At 44.8% G+C, this 21,180-nt stretch overlaps 2 protein-coding genes across 5 annotated transcripts in view; one reads left to right on the top strand and one right to left on the bottom strand.

Annotated features, from left to right (window-relative positions):
- The window catches only part of CDS2 (CDP-diacylglycerol synthase 2), a 165,507-nt gene that overhangs the window by 48,467 nt on the left and 95,860 nt on the right, over positions 1 to 21,180 (bottom strand). The window lies entirely within an intron of this gene.
- SLC23A2 (solute carrier family 23 member 2) overlaps positions 1 to 21,180 on the top strand; it is a 54,123-nt gene that overhangs the window by 5,480 nt on the left and 27,463 nt on the right. The window contains exons 1-3 of one of the 4 annotated variants that reach the window (XM_061478992.1): positions 9,271 to 9,503; positions 17,937 to 18,221; positions 19,796 to 19,894. In XM_061478992.1, coding sequence (XP_061334976.1) covers positions 18,090 to 18,221; positions 19,796 to 19,894 — 231 coding nt within the window. In that variant the 5' untranslated portion in view covers positions 9,271 to 9,503; positions 17,937 to 18,089. Of the gene's footprint in view, positions 1 to 9,270; positions 9,504 to 15,242; positions 15,376 to 17,814; positions 17,835 to 17,936; positions 18,222 to 19,795; positions 19,895 to 21,180 lie in introns of those variants that run through there. The other 3 variants (XM_061478990.1, XM_061478993.1, XM_061478991.1) reach the window with 3 other exon arrangements.

Genomic DNA, 21,180 nt, shown 5'->3' with positions numbered 1-21,180 from the left:
AAGCAATGCTGGGGCATTAAGCATATCTTTACTTTTCTAGCACAGAAGTAGCTAGCTACCTAAAGAGTTTCTTTTTTCCTGCCCTTGTTCCCTTTATCACTTACCTGTATCATCTTGTATTGAAGCTCGGTGTGCTCTTTTGTTGTGCCCTTAAAGAAAACAGTGTGTATGTATTCTTATGAGTATTCATGGTCATGAAGAGTATCTCCTAGAGAAGGGTATGTGGCTCCACACCAGGAATTTCACTTCTTGTTGGGAAGCTTGGAATGGAAATAAAATGCTGGGCTGCAAAGTTATTCTGTGGGCTGAATAAAATGGAAGTGACCCAGTGCTGATAGCACTTAATGGACTGTGCTGTGATCAGGTTGGATGTTCCAGGGGGTCTTTGAATCCCTGTGACAGGAGATATAAGTCATAAATTCATCAATCTTGCCCTCTGTTTATGACTTGCTCTTTGTGTGGAGAATCCTGTATTCAGACCCTTACCAAAGAAAACCCATCCCTGGGCCTTCAGGTGGTGAAGCACCAATAGCTTCACAAGTTACAGCAGCTTTTCTTCTTCATATTTTATATAAAATGAGTTGTTCCTGAAAGCTGAGGAGATGTTCCTGGTATGGAAGCATTTACTTGGTCATATTTGAACCGGCTGGAGTTTGTGCTAAAAGCTTAAGGAGTATGATTGATTTCCTGAGGAGCACTGCATTGTATAAAGGCCAAACCTAAGGCATTACTGGGATTCAGAGTGATGAGAAGGAAATGGGAGCTGCAGGGTCCTATTCTGCAGGATCAGACCCCAAGATATAACTGCAGTATTCTCATGCTGTTCTGTGCCCTTTCATATATGGGAACAATAACAGTTATCAGCCCTTTGCTGATATTAGAACTGTGTATTTTGCATGGGTACCATGTAATTTTTTGTGCAGAATTTAGGAGGTTATGCTGTGCATAATACTTGTTATCAGTATAATAACTTTTATTGTTATATACCCAAGTGTTGTGATTTTGTTGTAGTAAAATGGTATATCTATGTATTTCATGATAGGATGGTTGTAAGGGACTTAAAGCTCTTCCAGCTCCAACCCCCTGCCACAGGTAGGGACACCTTCCACTAGAGGAGGTTGCTCCAAGCCCCTGTGTCCAACCTGGCCTTGAACACTGCCATGTTTTGTATTTGCTCTAGTCAGAAACTGGAAATTGAATGGGAACAGCTCAATTTGTGCCATGTTCATTTCACAACAGAAAACATCAAATCTGGCTTGGTATAAATAATAATCTCTAGTACTGACTGCCCTTATGGCTTGAATTTTCCTGGACTGGAGGGTACATTCTGAAGTCTATAAACTGAGGTGGCTTTTACAAGGCTTTTGGATGAGCCCCTGTTTTCATTGTCAGTGTGCCTTGTTTGCAAAGAGCAGAAAAGGCAAAGGATAAAGCTTGAGCTCCTTCCGAGACAATACATGATCCTTCTGGTGAAAACAGAGCTCTAAAAAGGCCCTTGTGCAGACAGGGAAGAACTCCTGTAATCTCGAGCCCTGGGTACTTGTAAACATCCATTGCTAATGAGCCTTACTCTTCTCTGGAAGGGATCAAACACATTTAATGCTTTTCATGAAGATGCCTAATAAGGCACAGTTGAATGAAGCAAAGCTGTCAGTGGAGCCTTCTGTTAAGTTTGTTAGTATGAATGAGTCGAAACCCCAAGTGTTGTCTGAGCTCTCCTCCTTGGCTCTTTGGGTTTGGTAAAGATTCATGATCAGCCTGATTTTTACTCTCAGTTAGGAGACCTGTTCTTGCTGTGGGAGCCCACTGAATTGTAGACACAGAAGAGTGCACAGAGTGTGTTAAGGCAACAGGAATTACACTCCTGTTATTGTTCTGGGGGCTGTTGTGACAGAGGATGTTTTGTTGAATGGCAGGTAAGAGGTGTATTGTGGAGGCAGCACAGCATGTGGCTACCTTCAAAGTGTATGTTGGTCTTTCCTCCGCTTAATTATTCAAGTGGGTAATTTGGTTTGAGGGCAAAATGTGTGCCTAAATGATGTTATTCCAAATAGCAGCAGCAAAGAATTCCTGCATGTTAAGGGATGCCAATTAAGCAAGAATAATTGTGATTATTTTCTTTTAAAGTAGTGCCATGCAGCCATCTGCAAAAGAGCGCGAAGATGAGGGAGCCAGGAAGATACAATATTGAAACCCGAGTATATTGGTGAAAAAAAGGGTTGTGTTGCTGGCAAAAATCGCAAAGAAGTGTTGAGCTAAGTGTGGCCGAAATACTTTCTTGTAGAAGGTGTGTCTTGCTGGAAAGATAAAGCTTTTCTTCAATAAACTATGGTTGATTATTGAAAGTAATGTGAACTCTGTCAAAATATTATAGTTTCATAGAAGCATGGAATGGTTTGAGTTGAAAGGGACCTTAAAGCTCATCCAGCTCCAACCCCTGCCGCGGGCAGGGACACCTTCCACTAGAGCAGCTTGCTCCAAGCCCCTGTGTCCAACCTGGCCTTGAGCACTGCCAGGGATGGGGCAGCCACAGCTTCTCTGGGCACCCTGTGTCAGCGCCTCAGCACCCTCACAGGGAAGAGCTTCTGCCTTATCTCCAACCTGAACTTCCCTTGTTTCAGTTTGAGCCTATCACCCCTTGTCCTGTCACTACACAATCCCTTGTGCTTTTCCTGAGCAGTCAGTTTGGTGTTAAGGGAACTGTTCCCATTCCTGTCCCTTCAGTTGGAGAAAAATTCACTGAGCCTCCTGGAACAGTTTTGTTGCTTGCAGGGATGTTTAATGCATTAACATATAATTTAATGCATTCTTAATTAACTGCTAATGTATGGGGGGAAATCTTCAAAGCTTTTGGACTGAATTACAACTTGCAACTCCGTGTGGTAACGTGTTATGTGACGTACAGGTTAGGTGTCAGCAGGGTTTCAACATGTCCTAGTCACCTCCTGGCTCTCCTCCTTGTCCCTGTGGAGTCAGAGGACTGGACCAGTGGCGTCACGTTAACTCCTGAAGCTATGAGTAAGATGTAGAATGCATGTTTATGAGGAAGCAGATCGTGATAGACGTGTGTGTGAACACTTTCACCTCAGCCTGCCTGCAAGTACAGGAAGTTCAGCAGCAAGTCTGGGTAAGCACAGACCTGTGTCTAGAAACACTTCCAGGCTCGTTGGGAAATGAGTAAGTTAGTAATTGGCCGGCTTAATGGGTGTCAGTCAAATGCAGGGCTGGGTACAGTTGTTTAGGATGTGGGCAGAGAGTAAGTAGTGCTGGTTTAACTTGAAAGTAGAATAAGTAGGGTTGGTTTAACTTCAAACTCTTTAATGGCAATAATGACTTAATTTTTCCCCATGGCTATGGGAAACCAAACTGTGCTTAGTGACCAAAACTCATGGGACAAACCAGTTGGTCAACAGTTATCGGTAGTTATAATAGTGGTAATGTTGCTAGTATAATAATAACACCGACTATTGCTCATATAATTAATAATAGCACTTATTATTGCTCTGTGGCACCAACGGATGATCTGCTTGTGCTCTTCCTTTTGCCAGGTTCAGAAATCAATTCTCTTGCTGTTTTGGGGGTTGGCTCTAGGTAAGGACCTGAGGGCTCTAAAGCCTGGCATGCTCCTTGCTATTTGAGCCAATGTGCTCGGATTGTGCTCGGAGCAATCAGTGGTCTGAAGCCCAAAGATCCTTGGCCTGCAGAACTGAGGGTGCTGTGTACCAACAGCAGAGCTGCCCGCACCAGAGCACATGAAGAATCATGCTGCCTCTCCCCCTCAGCGCTTGGAAGCCTTGAAACGTTTCCTGTGTGAGTGGTAGCAACTTGCTGATTATTCCCAGGAAAGACTTACTGGAATAACCATGGAGGAGTGAAAGGTCATGGAGCAAGGGGGGGCACAACTCTCCCAACTGGATAATTAAAGAGAAAATTAGAAGTGGGCTAAGTTGGAGGTTGACTCGTGGCCATGCTTTGAAGATTAAAAGGGCTTTTTTCCTTTCAGCTGAAGGAGGTTGGGGTTGGGAAGAGGAGTTGCGGCTGCAGGAGCGCTTGGGCAGTGCTCTGAAGCTGCATTTGCTGTTTGCTTCCTGAGTTGTGAACAAGCTACCAGGATCACTGAACAGGAGGGTGGGTATCTGCAGTTTCACCCCCCTTTTGAGAAGCATTTAGTGGTGCAGCTAAAAGTTTCCAACCTGCTCCCTTGAGGGAGTGCAGGTGGTTTTTTAGGCATCTGAGCAAATGGCATTGAATGCAGGATGATACAGATGTGTTTTGTATAACCAAGTTTTGCCTTTAGAAAGTGAAATTAATGACAATTCAGCTAAAGGATGGAACTTTCCATGTTCTTTGCACAGCCTGTAGCAAGATCAGTCTGCTCTTCTTTTCTGTAGAGATTTAGCCTCTGCTTTTCAAGCTATTTGCAGTCACAGAAATGAGAGAGAAAACTAAAATAGGAACATGCTAACAGCAAGATAATGCCAAAATAATACCCAAAAAAGACAAAATAGCTACTTCAGCAGATAACACCAGCGGATGTTTCAAGTCTAGATTTAGCATATGAATTTGCATATCTGTTCCATAGCATTGAACAGGTCAGAGCTGTTGGGCTGACAGTGAGGTTTCGCTGTGGCTAGAGCCTGTGAGCGCATCTAGGATGTGCTGCTGTGCTCTGATGTTTGAGACGTGAGGGGATTGAAGTCCTAGATGTGAAGTCTTAATTGTAGAGTTCCAGTTTACAGCTTATTAGATGTAGGGTTATTACGTACTCGGGTTTATTAGGGTTGTTCCCTTGGCTGACTTATTGCATACTTGAGTTTGGATCATCATTTAAGCGCATGATCATAGAATCATAGACTGGTTTGGGTTGGAAAGGACTTTATAGATCATCTAGTTCCAACCTCCCCTCTAGATATGCCTAGAAATTGGGGGGCAGGGAACAATGATTTGAGCTTTAGGCTTTAATTACAGCATACCTGAAGCTCCAGGAATGACGTAGGTGTCTGAGGTGGTTTATGGACATGGTGGATACAATCACAGGCTGCAAAACGCACGTTCTTCTGCCTTCATTTTTGAAGCCCTTTGATCTGTGCCTATGGAGTACGTGCCTGTGGCTTCACTACTCTTTTGTTGTTGCTTTTCCTTGGAAATGATTTCTTATTTTTTGCCTAGAAATCAGCCATAGGTATTTTTAAAGGCACTTCCATCTGGTAATTACTTCTTTACATAGAAGAGCCATTGGTCTGCTTTGATGTACATCTCAGAACCTAAATCTTTCTTCTAAAGCATTGTATTCTCTCACTGGAAAAGTGCAGTACGCTTGTGGACTGTCTCTAGGTATCCTTTCTGTGAGGATAGTGTGTTTTAAGGGGTTGAGTCACCTACAAGAGGTCTGTGCCTAGGACCGTGTGGCCCTCATTGAATTAAATAGTAAGTCAAAGCAATTTCAGTAATTCTTTGTGATGCAGGATTAGGGAAGAGAACAGATATTTGTATGTTAAAGCTTATCTTCTGGTGAGTGCTTTTCCAAAGAATTTCTAATTCAATGAGTTAATAAATGTTCCTATAAAAGCAAATGTAATGGCTTAGTCTTTCTGCGGTTCTAAGTTGTGGGTGGAAGTGGATCTATTTATTCTGGTATGTGATGCTGTTTTATTTTTTGCTATATTCTGTGAAGTGTATTCTGGAAGATGTTCATGGGAGGCTGCTGGATAAATTGAGTCTTTTCACTGATGTAAAAGGTTACATACTTGATATGGGTTTGGTACAAAGAATACTTTAAATTAGGAGATAGCTACAAAAATCCCTGGCAGTGTTCAAGGCCAGGTTGGACACAGGGGCTTGGAGCAAGCTGCTCTAGTGGGAGGTGTCCCTGCCTATGTCAGGGGTTGGAACTGGATGAGCTTAAGCTTTTTTCCAACCCAAACCATTCCATGGTTCTGTGAAATGGACAAATGAAGTTGGGATTCTCATTTAGCCACCATAAATGAAATGAGGCATCCCACACCTCACTCTCCCTATGGTACAGGATGTTCTTGCAAAGAAGATGGACATCAGTGCTCTGAGGAGGTGCCTTTGCAACATCTGCATACTTGTGAGGCATCTGCTGTGCTGGAGCCAGCTGCTTTAAGATAAGTTGTGGAACAGAGAACCTCTTCTTAACAGTTTCTCAGTGACTGCATCAGACTTGTCTTTTTGCTGTGTTTCTTGTTATTACCTGCAATATGTGAAGGTTTGGAGCAGTGATTTCATTACAGATGTTTGTGGTCACAGTATCACGTTTTGATCCTGTGAGAGACCCATTGAATCCATCCCTACGCACTCAATGTTTTAAGTGCAGTGGAAATAGGTGACTTCAAGGAAGAATTTTATCCTGACTCTGAGTGCTTCCCAGCTAGGGAGGCGGCCTCAGAGTGAATATTCAAACTCAGGACATTGCTTCTATGATGTCACTTAGTTCACAGTGTGTGTCTGCCAGCAGGTATTTGTAATTTGACTAGTGCACTCTGAAGTATTTGCTTCATCCTTAAACTGAGCACTCTGAGAAGAATGCCCAAAATTGTATTTTCTCATAATCATCAGAAGTGAACTCCTCCGAGGAGTAACATTTTCAAGTGAGAGAAATCCTCCCATCAGTTTGAATTCCTGATACTAAGCAGGTAATCAAAATGATGACTGGCTCTGTAGGATCATCGTGACACCGTTTCCTGCACTGAAGCAGAGCAAGATAAATTGTCTGCTGTGATTTCACTTCCATCAATAAATTGCAGCAATACACGGAGCTTTTCATCTGCTCACTCCTGCCTGTTTTTCACACCATTGCAGACTTTGAAGGTGCACTGTAAAATATGCCACTGTCTTGAAGCAGTAGTCACAAGAGTTATGTCTTGAATTAACATTCATCTCAAGTAGGGCACTGATTAAGCACCTTTCACTGCAAGGAAATGGAACCAACCAACGTGCGATCAGATCAGACTGTCGATCACATAAGGTTTTAAGTGAAGGCATCCGGATGAGGGGGTGGTTTATTTGAACTGAATTATTGAGTGTAAATACTTAAGTAGTCAAAAATAAATCTTCTGAGTGATGAAATTCTCTGCTCACCAGTGGTGAATGTTGGAGCAATTAGTTTTAATGGTAAGGTAAATAGGCAAGGCTTGTTTAATGGGATACTTAAGTTATGTTACTAGCTTTGAACTCAAGTATACTTTGAACTCTGATATTCAGGGCAAGCAGCATTTGAGTCCTGACGTGGTTTAATGCAGCTATATAAAACAAGTTCTGGACACTGGAGTAAAAAGCAAATGGGTTATTTCTTCCAAAACCTTATGGATTTGTCTTGCCATGGATCTCTTTGTCCTGTAGTTCCTTGTGAGCACATCAAATGCCTCAAATCTACAATAATTTCCAGCATATTCCTCAACAATCTTGTAGATCAATACTCAGTCTTTGGAGTTGTGGTACAGCAGTCAATGTTTTATGGTCTTAAAATTTAAGATAGTCTTAAAACTTAGTCTTTATAGTCTTAAAACTGAAGATCCAGTGATGCTTGCATTAAGGGTGTAAGTTTTCTCCATATTGAACTAAGCTGGTGTTCTCTTTGTGAAAACATTTGGAATTCGGCAGTAAAGAGCAAAGGAAAGAATCTGCCAGCTGGAAAAGGAGCAAGCAGAGGAAGAAACTTTTCAACACCTCTTTGCGGTGGAGCTTTAATGCTGGCACATAACGTGGTTTTCTCTACACACACATTGCATAAAGTGATCAGTGGAGATAGTTGGCTTTCTTCCATGCATTCTTAGGGAGTGATGAATAAAGAGTATTGCACGTAATAAGTGTCAGCTTCCAATTAACTGGGCCCTATTCAGTGGTTGGTTCTTTGATGCAAGAACAAGCACATGCCCATTTCTGATGTGCTGGTGATCCGCAGCTTTCAGGTCTTGACAATGACGGAGAGCCTTAAAACCTCTATGACAAACCCCAAGCTTGTGTAAGCAGCCCCGCTGACCAGCGGGGGGAGCTAGATGGTGCCAGTGATGAGGCTTTGCTCCCAGGTTGGGCTCAAAAGGTGTGTTTCAGGTAAAGTGAGCTGTGCTCTTGGCCAGCTCTCAGTCGAGTAGAGCCTGGTGGTTGGGGGCTACTTCCTGGTGCCCTATTCTAATCATTACTTGCAAGTATCATAGAATCCCTCACTGGTTTGGGTTGGAGGAGACCTTAAGCTCATCCAGCTCCAACCCCTGCCATGGGCAGGGACCCCTTCCACTAGAGCAGCTTTCTTCAAGTCCCTGTGTCCAACCTGGCCTTGAGCACTGCCAGGGATGGGGCAGCCACAGCTTCTCTGGGCACCCTGTGCCAGTGCCTCAGCACCCTCACAGGGAAGAGCTCCTGCCTAAGAGCTCATCTCAGTCTCCCCTCTGGCAGGTTCAAGCCATTCCCCTTGGCCTGTCCCTACAGGCCCTTGTCCAAAGCCCCTCTCCAGGTTTCCTGCAGCCTTTAGGCACTGGAGCTGCTCTAAGGTCTCCCCTTATGAAGCCTTCTCTTCTCCAGGCTCAGTTGTGTAAGTGGGGGTGTCCCATTAATAGTGCCGTCGCACAGTGTATTTGGAGAGGTGATTATTTACCTTGTGGGACAAGGGGATCATGTACAAACTTGATGGCAAACTTAAGGCAGGGGCTGTGATGTGACGAATGATAAAGCAATGCTTGGGAGTGTAGGACAGCCTTAAGCCAGTGCTGTTCTGCAAAGAGAGGGGTAACTCGGGGAAAGAAGATATACACGGATTCATTTCTGTTGTTTCAGTCCTCTCATTTCTACTCCTGTTTCCTTTTCCCTCTCACTTTGCTCTGCAGCCTCAACATCCCTGTTACACAGCATTTTCCATTAGGGAAATTGTGTGTTTTCAGTTCTCAGCGAGGTTGTGGATTGCTAAACCTTCTCTTACGGAACAGAGCTTTGAGGTCTGGGACCTCTTCAAAACTGCCTAATAGCTGCTAAAAATACTTCCACGCAAGTTGCACAACGGAGACTTATGGAAATGGGACCTGATGGAGAAAAATCCCCGTCCTGATTACAGCACTGGAGTCAGGCATGTAAATATTTATGCAACTTGAATTTGGGGGGGGGGGGGCAGCTGGGTTTTCTGCCTGTAGCACTGCAGGTTGTGTAAAAGGCTTGGACCTCCTCCTCGGGATGATGTGTGCGCTGGTAATGCAGGGACTGACTGTCCTTTCGCTTACTTGTTGTAACTGAGAGGCTGTAGTAACAGTTTCTGACCGTGTGGTGTCTTCCCGCAGTTGAGGGGTTGTGTAACGCTCAGAGATTGTGATTGGGCACAGGACAGTTATACAATGGAGTGAGCCCAACCAGCTTATAAAAATCCTCCTTCGCTATGTCTGCATCCTTTCAGGCTGCAGCTTGCAGCTCGCGTCTTGCTCTCAGCATAGGCTGCAAGGAAAGAGGTGGAGGAATTGCCTGGGACGGGCTCTAGAAGTCGGTGCAGGTTTCTGGAGGTAAGAGCTGCTTTCAGTTCAGTGTTAATGGGATGATTGCCAAATTCAACTGCTTTAGTGTGGGCATTATAAAGTAGGAACCTTAACCTTGCCAAACTCAGGTCTGTAATAACGTTTCATTGTCTTAAAGGTTTGAGGACTTCTCATTGTAAAATGAGAGACTCAAAAGCATTTACCCTTTTTCCTAAAAGTTCCTGAACTTTGTTAGGAAACAGCTTCCCAAACTCTAACTTTCTTGAATTTTTAAAATGAGAGAATTATATTGAAGGTTTGTGTAGTAAAAAAGATCTAAAGAATGCTTGACCCCAGAAGTACAGCATCTTGGTTAGTCTTTGAAAGCTGCTTGAATTCCACATCTTTTATTCAGTTCTGTTAAATGGAAGTGAAATATTTAGTTCAAGCCAAGCCGAATAGGTCCAACTCAGTGTAGAGTTTTCAAGTGTGTAATCAGTTACTGGTTTTATATTGCTTACTGGACTAGAATCCTTCTCTTTCAGCAAGGAGTGAGTGTCTGTTTCAAAAGCCTTTGGAAAGGAGCTTCGTATTCAGAGTTGAAAAAGTTGGCACATTCTCCTGATTTGCTTAATAAATGGAATTTTTCCTAGATGAGTCTCTAACTTCACCTTTGTTTTAATGTGATTAAGGTCTTGGAAGGAAAAGAAAAAGTAGCTTTCATCAAAGTGCCAAGTAGAAGTACAAAGAAAGCTGAGAAAGGAAGCAGTGTGTGCTCAGGTTGCTTTTGGAATGCCGTGAAGGAGCTTAATGAACTGTGTATTAATATCCATAATGATGTGGAGGTAGCTGAATTCTGAGGTTATTAATGCTCCACAGGGGGACCAAGAGGACTGTATACTATTATAAGTCAGATGACTGTGTGCCATAAACAGTGAGAGAGGTATATGGTGCTGCAGGTAAGACTATAAAGTAGTGATGTGTTTGATAAAGAACAGTGATCCACTATTTCATCTTTATTTACTGTGAGTATCATTGCTACCTAGAGAGCACTGCAGGTATCATTTGATATCAGTCACTTCGTATCAAGCTGTGAAAGCGTTATCACCTACATCTTGCTTCTGTGAAACATTATCTTATGCCTTCTGTATAGTTCCTCCTTGGTCCTTCCTTAGGACTCTGTTAACACGGACCATCAAGAACGCTGGGGGGATCTCATGCGAAGGGTAGTGCATGTGCTGCACAGAAATTGGGTGAAACTTGCCCATTGGAGCAATAAAATGAGAGGAACAGGGTGAAAGATGAGTGAGGACCAGCCTGACCAATGTTTTTGGCCAAAATCGCCTTCAGCTGGAGCTGTACTTACTGGAAATACTCATATTTCAGATATTTGTGTTTCGAATCACAGCCTAAATACACTCTGATTAAATAACTTGAGGAGTTTGAAAGCTGTGAGATGCTTTGTTAAACGTCTCGGTTGGATTTAAGTCTCTCCTCAACAAGCTCATTCACACAAGGAAGTTAATGAGATTTAGCTAATGTGCTTTAAATCAACAGAAGGTTGGAGCTGGGCATAACTTTCCTGGGTGTCTTTGTGCAGACATGCCCTAATAACGTTGGTCAGTTGTTAAGACATTCTATATTGGATGGCAGTCAAAATACCAACTACTTAAAAATTCATTAGTGCCTGCAAAGAAAGAAACCGTTTGTGCTTTGAAGACCTACTTTGAAGTGAGGGGAGAAACTAAGGACCGAAACTTCTTAAAGTGCCCATAAGCTCTTGTGCTTTAGAACCTAAATGTGAGGTGGCTTGAGCAGGTTTAGCAGTACTTCACTTCTACAGCAGGTAAAGGGCGGTGATGTCTGTCTGTGTAGTGTTGTGTTAGGAATTTGAAGCGTAATTCTCTGCTTTAAGTGAGGATATAGTTGGGTTTGAGTGAAGCGGGGAGGAGGGAAATAGAATCCTAGAATGGTTTGGGTTGGAAAGGACCTTAAGATCATCCACTTCCAACCCCCTGCATTTCAGTGCAGTTTCATTTCATGGCTGCAAGAGACACCTGGTAAAGACAAGGCACGAGTATTTTTCGGACCAGAGAGGCTCAGTTTCCAAATAGCCTGAGGAAAAGCTCTACTTACAACTAAAGGGGAAGATGGTTTCTACACGTAGCAACAGAAGATTCTGCACGGGTGCTATGCAGTGTTTTGCACGTCTCTAAGATGATGAAAACCCCCTTGGAAGGTTCAGAAGATGCCCTTTGGGCGCACGTATGTATCTGGGCAGTGTGGAGCTGAGGACCTTATGGGCACTGTATCCAGGTACCCATCTGGAGATGTAAGAACTCGTGAAGCAATTGAACTTGTGGTTATAGACAGCATTTTGATTGCATCATGTTAAGTACTTGTTGGCTCGCTCATGAGGTGCTTGTTGAATGCTTAGAAATGGGGAGGACCTTTTTGCTTTGTAGGAAAACATCAAGCAACTTTCTGGAGAGCTTTGAGTAGTGAAGTTGCTACTGTTTTGATTGCTTGAGATTTGGTCATTATTAGTGTAAATCCCCATGATAACGTATTACTTGCTTTTGAACAACTTTTCAGAAATACATTTTTCAAGCTTCTTGTATTTTAGATCTAAGGCAGAAGCTCTTCCCTGTGAGGGTGCTGAGGCACTGGCACAGGGTGCCCAGAGAAGCTGTGGCTGCCCCATCCCCGGCAGTGTTCAAGGCCAGGTTGGACACAGGGGCTTGGAGCAAGCTGCTCTAGTGGAAGGTGTCCCTGCCCGTGGCAGGGGTTGGAGCTGGATGAGCTTTAAGGTCCCTTCCAACCCAAACCTTTCTATGATTCTATGTCCCTAGTGCTGTAGGAGCAGTATTAGCTGCTTGGCTTAAAGGCACTTTTTAAACACTAAACAAAGTAAATGGGGTGCATTTATTTCTGTCTTAAATTCTTCATAGCTGTCCAGTGCTACAGGAACTGAGCATTTACCTTTAGTCGCAGTCTGCAGTGCACTGGTTCCAGAAAGAGCTCTGCAGTGCTCACAGTATTGGGTGCTGAGCAGATAAGAGTGGGTTTTAAAACTGGCTTTATCTTCTGCTCAGATTGCTATGCTGTAATGATAAAACACCCTGATGTGCAGGGGGTCCAGGGGGTCTTTTCCATGTCTCTCACCAAAACCACAATCTCGGAGGTAGAGGATGCCTTGATTTGTGTTTAAACACATCGTGCCTGGGTTTGAGATGCCAAACACTTGAAACTGCTCCTGGAGGTGAGGGAACTCCAGATGTGCTGCTGCAGGGGAGGCTCTTCACCTCAAGTGTTTTGAGCTTATTTAAGGTGCAGGTGAAGCTGACCTTGGCTGGTGCTGGGTTGGACAGCTTCTGGTTGAGCATCACCTCTGCTTGAAGGAGAAAGTCATCGTTATTCGCACAAGCCTGGCAGCTCATTCCAGACAATACACTGCAGGTTGTAATTAAGCTGTCACCTTAACTTGGTTCTAATCTCCTCACTGTATGCAGCTGAGCTCTCTTGGCTCTTCAGCCATCTGTAAAAGCCAAAAAGGTCCCGGGTTGGATCTGACATGGTTCCTTCCTTGGGGCAGTGAGACATGTGCTGACCAGGTGCTGTACCTCTGTTAGTGCTCCTGGGAGCTCTTCCATCCCTGTGCTCTAAAGAATGTTCTGTTTCCATTGCCAGCTCCTTTTAGAACCACGCCTGTAGTGCTTCCTTTATGAATATTTCCCTTGCACAGCAGTATAGGGCCACCAAATGTAGGTCAGTTCCTGATTTTCCACAGTTGAGGTGGAGAGGAACGCAGCTGCTGATGTAATTCTGTTGATACTTCTACTATGCTAAGAGACAGAAGGGAATACACCTACCTTTCAGACTAGCTAGGGTTCTCCTTTGTAGGGGGTCTACAAGAAACCTGGAGAGGGGCTTTGGACAAGGGCCTGTAGGGACAGGCTTTAACCTGCCCGAGGGGAGACTGAGATGAGCTCTTAGGCAGAAGCTCTTCCCTGTGAGGGTGATGGGACACTGAGATGGGTTGAACAGAGAAGCTGTGGCTGCCCCATCCGTGGCAGTGTTCAAGGCCAGGTTGGACACAGGGGCTTGGAGCAAGCTGCTCCAGTGGAAGGTGTCCCTGCCCGTGGCAGAACACCTTTAGATCTGCTTATTACAAATGTGGGTCCATGAGCTTTATAGCATTGACAGCGCAGCCTCAGCACACTCATTGCTTGCCAGGTCTGGTGCTGCCAGTCTGATGACACCTAAGAAATTGTGTGCTCTTCTAATGGATGTTAACCCCCCCCAAACAAACGGAAAGGCCCCAGCATGCTTTTTCCCCAAGCATGTTGTCTGGAGGTCACAGTGGTTTTGTTTTCCCCAGCCTTTGCGTTGCCAAGCACAGAATTCAAGCGTTAAAGGCCCTCAACCGTAGCATTGTAGAGAGGATGCCATTACGGGAAAACTGACTCTTATTGGGGTTTAATATGCCTTTTGTAGTTGTTACTGGGTGTTCTCAGGCTCATATGAAAAAAGCAGGGAACGTTTGCAGTGTGGTTCAGCCAAAATCTATATCAAGTGATGCTGCTTTTAAAGAAAACAACGCATCCAAGGGAGAAGATGTGCATATTACAGTTGCCTTTAATGGGGTTCATGGTCCATGTTTCCTTCCCATGTTAATAAGCTCTTTATTTTATGTCCTGCCCAAGTTAACTCTTCTATCTAGTAAGAGGTGAGTTTTCCAAGTATCTTTTAGACTGATTTGCATGCACTTTAGTACCTTGTGAAACAGAAGCTTTTCATACAGCCTGTCTTGGTATATGGGCAGGTTTCTCTAGATGAAAACCTTTGTTCTGTACTCCAGGGTACACAACAGGTTTTTGTTTGTGGTAGAGGTTCTAGAGCGATGACTTGAAGGCAGAAACTACAGCAAGAAAAAGAAAGGTACATTTAATCAGTTTTGCATTGTACATCTCCATCTGTGATGGTTCCTATCCCTTTTTCTTGCAGTGAACTTTGAAATGCATGGGAGCTTGTTTAAACAAAGTTGGCAAAAGAGGGAATGGGGTGTCAGGACTCAGGAAAAGGCAAAGTGTGAGAAGCACCGTGTTGTCAAACCAGGCAGTGCAGTGCTTTGTGTCCTGTCCTGATGGTACCAGATCTCAGATCTCTGTGCGTGGAGTAAAGGCGAAGGTGTCGAGGTGCAAAGCTTTCCCTGGCTACAAGGGCTTTCCTCTGGTGAACTTACGCCTGGACTATCCCCTGCAGTAGGCTGCTTGTCTCGATGCTCATCTTATCTAAGCCCTTGTAAACCCATGTCAGCGTTTGGCCTTCCTGGGTTAATCATGTATGAGCAGCAAAGATAATTTGGGCTAGAAAGAGATGGATGTTAATCAGTGTCTTGGTGGAAATTTCACTTGTAGCCTTTCTGTTTGATCCAGGGCGGCTGGTAATCCATTGTGCTGGGTGCACCTAGCTGATGCTGGATGAGGTTTATCTCTGTTTTCCATTACTTTATAGCTTTTGATCAGTTGGATTTGTTAGGGAAGGCAATAAAATGTCAGTCACCTCGTGTAGCTATGCTTGGTGGGTAAGAGGTTTGATAAAGAAGCATGATACCTTTCAGATAACCTGATCTGCTGCTGCCTAACCATTTCTGGTTCAGTTTGATTGCAGCATAAAAGTCTGCTGAAAATCTCATTAGCATCTGTTCCATTCATGCAAGAAAAGTTTGGAAGGTTGTTCTCCTTGTTTTCCCTGAATCCCTTCCCCTGACACGTTTGTTGTTAGTGTGCAGGTGCATGTGTGGACACAAAACACCTCCCCTCTTTCTAGGAAAAGAGCTGATGAGGCTGGTTTTACCGGTTAATTTGAAGTTGCTTCTTCATCACCATCCGGGAGCCCTCATCCAAACACTGTCATTGTAGGTGTTGTGTTTCAGCACTCAAGAATTAATCCAAAGCACAGCTTACGTGCGTCCTCTCCTGCCGTACTTCTCAAGACCAATTCCTAAGGAAGGATCCCATCTTCTTTGAGAAGGTAGTAGTCTTAGTGTTGTGCAATGCAAAGCGAAATAGGATTATGTGGTCTTTTCTTTTGCATCAGTGGAGATGTTAGTTAATGCTAACTAAGAAGCTTATCATGCCAGAAAACCTTAAACCAGCTCTCCTTGATGGCAGGTTTCCTGCTGGTGTAACTCTCTCAGTGGTGTTTCATTGGCATGGCTGCATTTGTTGGGGAGGTTTTCCTTTCCAATGCGAGATGATAAAGCTGCCAGACCAAACCACGCCTGTCTCCATCACTGATTTTCTTGGAGAATAAAACCTGTCTCTGTTGACAGAAGAAGGCAATTGCTTTTCTTTTCTGTTTTTTCATGTGTGCTTCAACAAAAGCCTTCACCCTTTACAACAGAAGCAAACAAACCCCCTCCAAAAACCCCACCCCAGGCACCCCTCCTGCCCCCAGACCTTGACCTGGTACCTGCCTCTTGCCTCTAACCTGCTCATATCACTCCCAGGCCTGCCCAGGCAGCCTGGAGAGGAAGGTTCCTATAGGGATTTGAGGTGGAAGCAGACAAACTAATTGAACATTGCTCTTCATGTCTGGAGATTGGTGCTTCTGATGAGAAGTCGATGGTTACTGGAGAAATGGGAATGCCTTTTTCTTTCAGGTGAGCACTCAAACGGGTTTGCTCCTTCAGTCTTAAGTGAAAAATAACTAATTATGCTCTTAATATTTAGGAAACAAGGCCTAATGAAACCCTTATTTGAAGGCAGTACTTTGCGTTCCATTTGGGTTTAGTTAGGGGTGCTCAAGGGTATCTCGGTGCCCAAGTGCTGTTTCTTAGGTGCGGCTGTTTTCTCTCTTGAAAAGTGAGATTGCTTTGAAAGATGAATCTCTCTTTAACCTCAAAGAACCAGAATTTTCTAGCAAACGGGCAACTAACAGCTATGAAGAGGTTCTGAACCATCAGTACTTGGTAATTTCTCACGCAGTCCCCTGGCTGAAGGGTCTTTGTCCGGTTTCATTTCATTGCCATTCCAGTTGACATCCAAACTGCTGGCGTGTTCCTGAGCAGCGTTTTGGAAGAGAAGCTTAAGAAAGAAACCAAACCCCACTTTTGGGGGTTTTTGATACCTGCATAACTGTGTTTTTTGAATGGCCCTTAGTGACGTTTCCACCTCTAGCAATTATAGAATCACAGAATGGTTTGGATTAGAAGGGATCTTAAGATCGTCCAGCTCCAGCCCCTGCCATGGGCAGGGACCCCTTCCACTAGAGCAGCTTGCTCCAAGCCCCTGTGTCCAACCTGGCCTTGAACACTGCCAGGGATGGGGCAGCCACAGCTTCTCCATTCAACCCATCCCAGTGTCCCATCACCCTCACAGGGAAGAGCTTCTGCCTAAGAGCTCATCTCAGTCTCCCCTTGGGCAGGTTAAAGCCATTCCCCTTGGCCTGTCCCTGCAGGCCCTGATGAAGAGTTTAAAATATCATTAACTTGCTATGAGTTAGAAAAAGCCATTCTTGGGGTTCTGTTGTGTACTTTCCTCTGTACCAGAACTTGTTTCACCTCAGCCATCTGCACTGCTCTTTCTTCTTTGAAGCCCAGGAGCCATAGGCTGCAAACTGGGTTTGCTGCAAGCTTTTCTGTGCTGCCCTGTGGGAAATGGAGGTTCAAATCCTTTCATTCATGCTCCTTAGTGCTGGAAATGGCGAAAGTGTAGGTGACCTTGGACTGGCAGGTGCATGTTAAGGAGGGGATGTGGGGACTGTGCTGTAATGACCCCCTTGGGAAAAGCAAAGAACCAATAAACTGTATGATCTCCCCTGTTCCTGTGCCAAAACTAAGTGCTACTAATTACATAGTACTAAATACACAGTTTTATCCTGAAGCACTTGCTTCAGCATCACCAGGCAGATGACTTTGAACATCCCTCATGCCACTGCGCTAAGTTCAGGTGAGAGTGTTCCTGTCTGAAATACTGCACTCAGCTGTGCTTCACTGTCCATTTACTCTAAGCTTCCTGGAAGCTTTTGACTTCAAAAGGGGCTGTTTGAAAAGGAAGGATTTAGTTACACAGAGGTGGACTTGTGAGCAAGTCTACACATTTACACTCTTTGACAGCACAAGTAATGTTTTCAATGGATGTTTGATAGCAAACTGTCCTCTGTTGCTGCATAGCTGGAGTACAGGAGTACTTTCTTCCCAAAAATGCCATGGAAATGACTATGATATTAAAACAAGATCAAGGCTTCAACATAATTGAAGACCACAAGAGAAGACTGAGAGACTAATCAGCACATTCCCATCCTGAAAGAACCTTAAAATACTTTAAATGCTCATCTGTTAATGATCAAATCAAAAAGGAATGATAAGAGTTAGTGAGTCATGAGCGTGAAAGGGTACCAGGGCTGCAGGGCACAAGTTTTTGTACATATATCTTGGGTAATGAAGAAAAAATGAATTTCTCTCTTCAATTCTAGGTGCCATTGATGCTAATGATACTTAAAAAAGCAGCCCCGATGCCCCAGCTGGATTACTGAGCACTTCAGAGATACCTGGACGTGCTGCTGTGGAAATAAGGAATTGTCCTTAGCCCTTGGCCTCTCAGCCCAGAGCATCCCCTTGGGGACTGTATGCAAGTCCTTGACGTTCTGGAAACGATGGGGATTGGTAAGAATACCACTTCAAAATCAGTGGAGGCAGGAGGCTCAACAGAAGGCAAATACGAGGATGAAACTAAACATCCCACCTTTTTCACCCTGCCTGTAAGTAACACATCCAGGTACTGTATGGTCAAGCTCAGTGCGAACAGGTTAATAATGCTTTGCTCTAATCGTGTTGTGCAGAGTGTTCATTTCCACATGTAGTTACTGAAACCTCCTTTGCCACTTGTTGTTTAGATATAAACATGGCCAGTTATGGTGTCTGTGGTTATTTCATATGTGGGCTCTAAAGCAGTGCTGGTCACAGGACGTGCAACACCCCAGGCAGCTCCTCATGAGAACAGTTAGAATTGTGGCATGGTTTGGTTTGGAAAGGACTTTAAAGCTCATCCAGTTCCAACCTCCTGCCACGGGCAGGGACCCCTTCCACTTGAGCAGCTTGCTCCAAGCCCCTGTGTCCAACCTGGCCTTGAACACCCCATCTCCAAAGCCCCTCTCCAGGTTTCCTGCAGCCCCTTCAGGCACTGGAGCTGCTCTCAGGTCTCCCCTTCAGGAGCCTTCTCTTCTCCAGGCTGATCCAGCCTGGCTCCCGAGCAGAGCTGCTTCAGCCCTTGCAGCATCTCCATGGCCTCCTCTGGCCTCACTCCAACAGCTCCACGTCCCTCTTGTGCTGCTGCCCCAGAGCTGGATCAGGACTCCAGGGGGGGTCTCCCCTTCACACAGCAGGGGGGCAGGATCCCCTCCCTGAGCTGCTGCTCACACTCTGGGGGTGCAGCCCTGCACATGGGGGGGTTCTGGGCTCAAGTATACAAAAACTCCAGCCTGTGTTTGTGCTGGGGATTGCACTGACCCTGTGGCAAGACTTTGCACTTGGTCTTGTTTGAACTTTATAACATTTCCATGGTCCCACCTCTCCAGCCTATCCAGGTCCTTCTGGATCTCATCCCTTCCCTCCAGTGTGTCACCCAGACCACACAGCTCAGTGTCATTGGCAAACTTGCTGAGAGTGCTCGATTGCATGTCCATGTCACTCACAAAGATATTAAATGGCTCCAGTCCCAACTCCAGCCCCTGAGGAACACCACTCACCACTGATGTCCACTTTGACATCGAGCCATCGACTGCAGCTCTTTGAGTGTGACCATCCAGCCAATTCCTTATCCGCCAAGTGGTGCATCCATCAAGTCCATGTCTCTTCAGTTTAGAGACAAGGATATTGTGAAGGACAGTGTCATCAAATTCCTTGCAGAAATCCAGGTAGATGGCATCAGTCGCTCCTCCCTCATCCACCAATGCTGTAGCCCTGTCCCACTGTTGACTGTCCTACTGCAGAAGGCACCAGCCCCTGGTTATGTCCTGATTTGTTTGACTGAGAGGAGGAGGCAACAAGGAAACGTTTGTTGTCTTTTTTCTTATTCAGGCTTTCTGTTACATCGTTCTGTTGTGCACAATCTGCCTCTTAAGAATTCTTCCCATCAGTCTCCTGATGGTTTCTTCCCACCCTCAGTGGACACTGTCCAGGCTTTGAGGATGCCTGTCTATAGCATGTCTAGGAATATAAATGATTGCTTGCCATGCTTGTAATGGTTTGTGAGAAGAAGTCAAGTACCAGGATCCCAAACAGAATGTTCATTTGAAGATCTTGTGTTTCTTTTCCCTGTTGTTTTATTTCTAAGGTTGTCATAAATGGTGGAGCAACATCCAGCGGTGACCAGGATACAGAAGACACCGAGCTGATGGCCATCTATACTACGGAAAATGGCATAGCAGAGAAGGTACGTAGTGCTTTCCTTCTAGGTGAGAACTCATTCTTGCTTTCTCAGTTCTCATATTGGTCCACACTGGTTTTACTGGGCTGAGAGATTTCCTTTCTCCTGTCAGCCATGCTGACTTGCAGATTCAGATCAGGCCTGGGGGAGTTGTGTCCTTGTGACTCTCCCGGTCACACATTTTGGTTGCAGAACACAGGGAGTGACTCAGCAGATGTTAGAACCACTTTGACCTGGCACCAAAATCTGTAATAGGCAGTTTTCTGATTTCATTTCCATTGGCCTTTTGTATGATTTCCATGGGTAAGGTCATTCTGTGCTGTTCTTCAGGCCTTAACTACTTCTGCATTTAGTCAAGGAAACTGGCAATATTGAGCACTTTCAAAAGCAGAAACTTTCTCATTCTCTTTCCTCCAAGCTCCAACCTCATAAACTTAATTTTTCTAGTCCTCTTTCCAAGTAGGGGGCTGCTTATTATCATAGAGAGGCAGCTTTATGAATGGATTTCAGGTCATTCCTAAAAACCCTGGAACATTTTTGCTTAGGATATCGATGATTGTACCTTAGATCATTCAGGATCAACAACCCAGTTGAGGCCTCAAAGGAAACTGGGGTTGTTTAGTCTGGAGAAGGCTCAAGGGGGACCATAACCCTCTCTACAGCTGCCTGACAGCAGGACGTAGTGAGGTGGGTCAGGCTCTGCTCCCATGGAACAAGGGATGGGACAAGAGAAAACAGCCTCAAGCTGCACCAGGGCAGGTTTAGATGGAGCTGAGGAACAATTACTTGCCCAGAGGGTGCTCAGGCATTGGAACAGGCTGCCCAGGGCAGGGCTGCAGTCTGTCCCTGCAAGTGTGCACACAGCGTGGAGACGAGGCCTCAGTGCCATGGGTTAGTGGTGGCCTTGGCAGGGCTGGGAATGGCTGGACTGGATGAGCTTAAAGCTCCTTTCCAACGTGGTTGATTCCATGATTCAGTGCGGTTGTGATTTTTCCAGGTTTTTTCTCAATTCCATCATTCCCCAGGCCTGTTCAGTAACATCCTTCCAAGTAGCTATGGTGTGAATCTGTGCTGCTGTTTAAAATTAGAGGATTACAGTAAATCTGAACAGCACCTTTTTGTATCTGCTCGGCTTTGTGGTTAAGCCTTATCTCCAAAAAGCCTCAACTTGACCAAATTGTATTTGCAAAGGGTGCTAGGAATGCCACAGTGTGCTTTCATGCACAGTTAGGGATGGTCTGCCTGTATGTCTCAAGTACTCCCTGCTACCACCTTGATCGTGGTGATATTCT

The sequence above is a fragment of the Pezoporus flaviventris genome, unplaced genomic scaffold (genome assembly GCF_033815535.1).
Source record: "Pezoporus flaviventris isolate CSIRO_AGI_PZ_B2104156 unplaced genomic scaffold, CSIRO_AGI_Pfla_v1 ptg000138l, whole genome shotgun sequence".
In the NCBI taxonomy this organism is placed as follows: Eukaryota; Metazoa; Chordata; class Aves; order Psittaciformes; family Psittacidae; genus Pezoporus; species Pezoporus flaviventris.
The sequence above is the reverse complement of the archived record's forward strand: the minus strand, read 5'-3'. Positions and strand labels throughout refer to the sequence as shown.